Source organism: Apodemus sylvaticus, chromosome 1 (genome assembly GCF_947179515.1).
Source record: "Apodemus sylvaticus chromosome 1, mApoSyl1.1, whole genome shotgun sequence".
Taxonomy (NCBI): Eukaryota; Metazoa; Chordata; class Mammalia; order Rodentia; family Muridae; genus Apodemus; species Apodemus sylvaticus.
The window spans coordinates 97,294,813-97,298,409 of NC_067472.1; the positions used below are offsets into that span (position 1 = coordinate 97,294,813).

General features: G+C 37.7%; 1 protein-coding gene across 1 annotated transcript; it reads right to left on the reverse strand.

Moving 5' to 3' along the window:
* Positions 1-456: 456 nt before the first annotated feature.
* LOC127679491 (olfactory receptor 1030-like) lies at positions 457-1,392 on the reverse strand. Its single transcript, XM_052175367.1, has one exon. The coding sequence runs from the start codon at positions 1,390-1,392 to the stop codon at positions 457-459; it is 936 nt and encodes a 311-aa protein (XP_052031327.1).
* Positions 1,393-3,597: the final 2,205 nt, after the last annotated feature.

The window sequence follows — 3,597 nt, forward strand, 5'->3', positions numbered from 1 at the left end:
TAGCAGTGTGTAATGAAAGAGTACACTTAGTTTTTAAGACTAATAAATAGCTTGCTTTGATATAGATAACATTAAGCTGGAAAATCCTTAGTAACAGATGCTCACGGGTATTATAGTCATCATTATTAATAATATATCCTATTATTATTCTATTCAGAATATGGGCTTTGAAGATTTTTATGACTGCAGAACTCAAATTATTAAGTGATAGTCAACTACTACATCTTTTTAACACATGAAGGACATGTATAATTATTGACATAATTATTTTATCTGGGAAATAAATTCTAATTAGTTCATAGTAATTGCTTGGATTAAGTATTACTTATGTCCAGTAGGAGGTTTGTTATTTTGATTCATGGAAATCTTCCTAACTGGGTAGCAGTTGGCCTGCTTTGTTTCTATCAGCTTGATGTACATTGTTGTCTACAGTGCTGCATCCTAGTCTCCAGCTCACTATGAAGTTTTTCCCTCTAGCATTTTTTTCAGGGTATCCTTTACCTCTGTGTTTCTCAAGCTGTAGATGAGAGGGTTAAGCATGGGAATCACAAGACTGTAAAACACAGAGATCACTTTGCTATACCTCCACGAATTCCCTGTTTTTGGTTGCCGCATGTACATGAAAAATAATGTTCCATAGAAGATGGTGACCACAGTGAGGTGGGAGGCACAGGTGGAGAATGCTTTACACTTGCCCTGGGATGACTCAATTTTTATAATGGACACTAGAATGCAGATGTAGGAGATGAGGATGGTCATGAGGGATCCAGTGAGATTCACTGCTGAGAAGATCAGAAGCTGCCTCTCCTTGTTGTGGGTGTCAGAGCAGGAGAGTGCAAGGAGAGGGGGGTCAGCACAGTAGAAGTGGTGGATCACATTGGAGTTGCAGAAAGACAGCTGGAAAGTCAGTACTGTCTGTATCACAGAGTTCAGGAAGCCATAGGTGTAGACTCCAATCACCAGCTCCTTGCAGACCCTCTGTGTCATGATGGCTGTGTAGATCAGGGGATTACAGATGGCCATGTAACGGTCATAGGCCATTGTGGCCAAGAGGAAGCATTCAGTAGTGGCAAAAGCACTGGAGAAGTACAGCTGAGCGAAACAGCCTGAAAAGGAGATGGTTTTTTTCTTCACCAATAAATTTTGCAGCATTTTTGGCCCAATGGAAGATGAATAACAGAGATCAATGAAAGCCAGGTGACTAAGGAAATAGTACATGGGTGTGTGAAGCCGAGAGTCTGCCTTGATGAGTAAGATCATGCCAAGGTTTCCCACCAGGGTAATGAGATAAATCGTTAGGAACACTACAAAGAGGGGGAGCTGAAGCTCAGGGCGATCCGTGAATCCCATGAGGACAAATTCTGTTACTGTGGTGCGATTGCCTCTTGCCATTTTGTTCTCTTACCTGGTGTGAAGAAAAGAAATATGCTTAAAAATGATAAGATGCTTAAAAAACACAAGCCCCTTGGGTTTCCATTCTAGAGTCAGATGACAAAAACTACGCATTTCATACAGTCCTAAACAGTTGGAGCTGATTTCTTTTAGGAGGCATGGCATGAGTTTCCAAGGTCTATTTTCAAGTTTGCAGTAATCCTCAGTTTAATTCTAGGGTCAGACAGCAAGCATATCTGATTATGGGATGAAGAGTGGGTACCATATTTCTCTTGCTTTTGGGGATCTACTGCAAGGATTAACAAAGCATCATTTCACAAAGAAGAATGACCTATGGGTGATTAGAGATTCACTGAGTACTTAGGACATAGGTAGGAGAGACTGAGGGTGGAAGGTGGGAACAGGAGGTGAGACTCACTGAGTACTTAGGACATAGGTAGGAGAGACTGAGGGTGGAAGGAAGGTGGGAACAGGAGATGAGCCATTCACTGACTGACCCACGGGCCAAATATCTACTGCCAATCTTTGTTGTTCCAGACACTAAAAAATGGAGTTGACATGAAGATGAATAAAAGTATGTCTGCTGAGAGGGTGCTCACAGGCTGGTAGGAAAAACAGGTATGTAAAAAATTAGTTGTGCGGTTAATGTTTTTATTCATCATGGTTTCTGTTGCTTCAATGAAACTATGTCTAAAAGCAACTTGTGGAGGAAAGGTTTTTTTTTTATTATTTTATTTTATTTTTATTTTTTTTTCATCTCACAACTTTGGCAATTCATTACCAAAGGAAGTCAGGGCAGTAACTAGAGTCAGGACTGATGGAGAGGCCATGAAAGAATACTGTTTACTGGCTTGACTTCCATGGCTGGCTCAGTTTGCTGTATTATACCATCAAGGATCACTAGCTCAGGGATGGCACTGCATATAGCCAGATGGGCCCTCCACATTTATCATTAGTTAAGTGCCATAAAAGGAATAATGTTTTGTATCAACCTGCCTTCTGGAAGAGTGTTGAGTATGGAGGGGGGATCAACAGTCTTGAGGGGATATGAATTATCCAGGATGGATATTAACACAATATAACATTGCAACCTTGGTGAACTCTTCGTAGCAGAGAGAGCTACAAATGAAAAAAAAACCAGCCTGTTTTCTGCCCTATTGTTAATATAACTGCTTAATGATGCTTACAGATGGATATGAATGCATACACATCTCTTTCTGCATAGATGAGATCATGGTTTTATGCTTCTTTACAAACTCAACAATTATGTCATGCCATTTATTTTCATAGCTATTCTGTGATTTAATTAACTCCCTCTTATTAGAAATATTTCCACTCAATTTAGTAAATATACACTTCTGGACTCCACTTAAGACCATGCAGCATGCCTGGTGCTGGGTGAAAAGGCTTAACTTTTGTAAGTTACAATTCTTCATTATTCTATTTCAAATAAACTTGAGAATATGTGTAAATCATGACCACTGGTAGTGGATTTGGGTCAAAATGTGCATATTTTTTCTTTTAATGGTGACTGACAAATTAATTCAACTATTTGATATACATATAAAGCTTAGTTTTTAGGGTTCTGAAAAATGTGTAATTTAAAGTTGCTACATTATTTTTTTGTGACAGCCACAAATAAAAGTCACACACAAGTTTAAATAGTGTATGCCAAATCTTTTTCATCTTGAATTCTGATTTTTTGTGACATGGTTTATAAGCACTTCCCAATTTAATATTACTATAATTATCTCTTGCTTTAAAGATTCCAGGTTTTTTTTTTATCAGATTTCATTTTTTATACTACAATCTTAGACATGCTTATAATTAAATTTTGATATGGGAATGAGGTAATTAGTTCTTTCTTTGTTTCTCCAAACGTCTGGCAAAGGATTCTACTATGACTGATTGGTTAAGTCATTTTACTGGTGACTCTGTTGGTTTGAAGATCAAGCCTATGGCATACTAAAAACATTTCACTGCTTGCATCAGTTTCCAATTCTTTTCAGTATCTTCTAGAGCTAGGACTAAATATAAAATATAATAGAGTTCATTTTGGTGTCTAGTAACACAGTTTCTGTCTTGCTTGTACATAAGTATATTTTATCATGATTGTTTTTTTATCAAGTAAAAAAACCTTGTTTGTACTCAGATACCTTTGGGAGAGCGGACATATTCATTTAGGAAGAATGGATGTTTTTATGA

Coding starts and splice junctions, on each gene's coding strand:
- LOC127679491 (XM_052175367.1), bottom strand. CDS start 1,392: ATGGCAAGAGGCAATCGCACCACAGTAACAGAATTTGTCCTCATGGGA.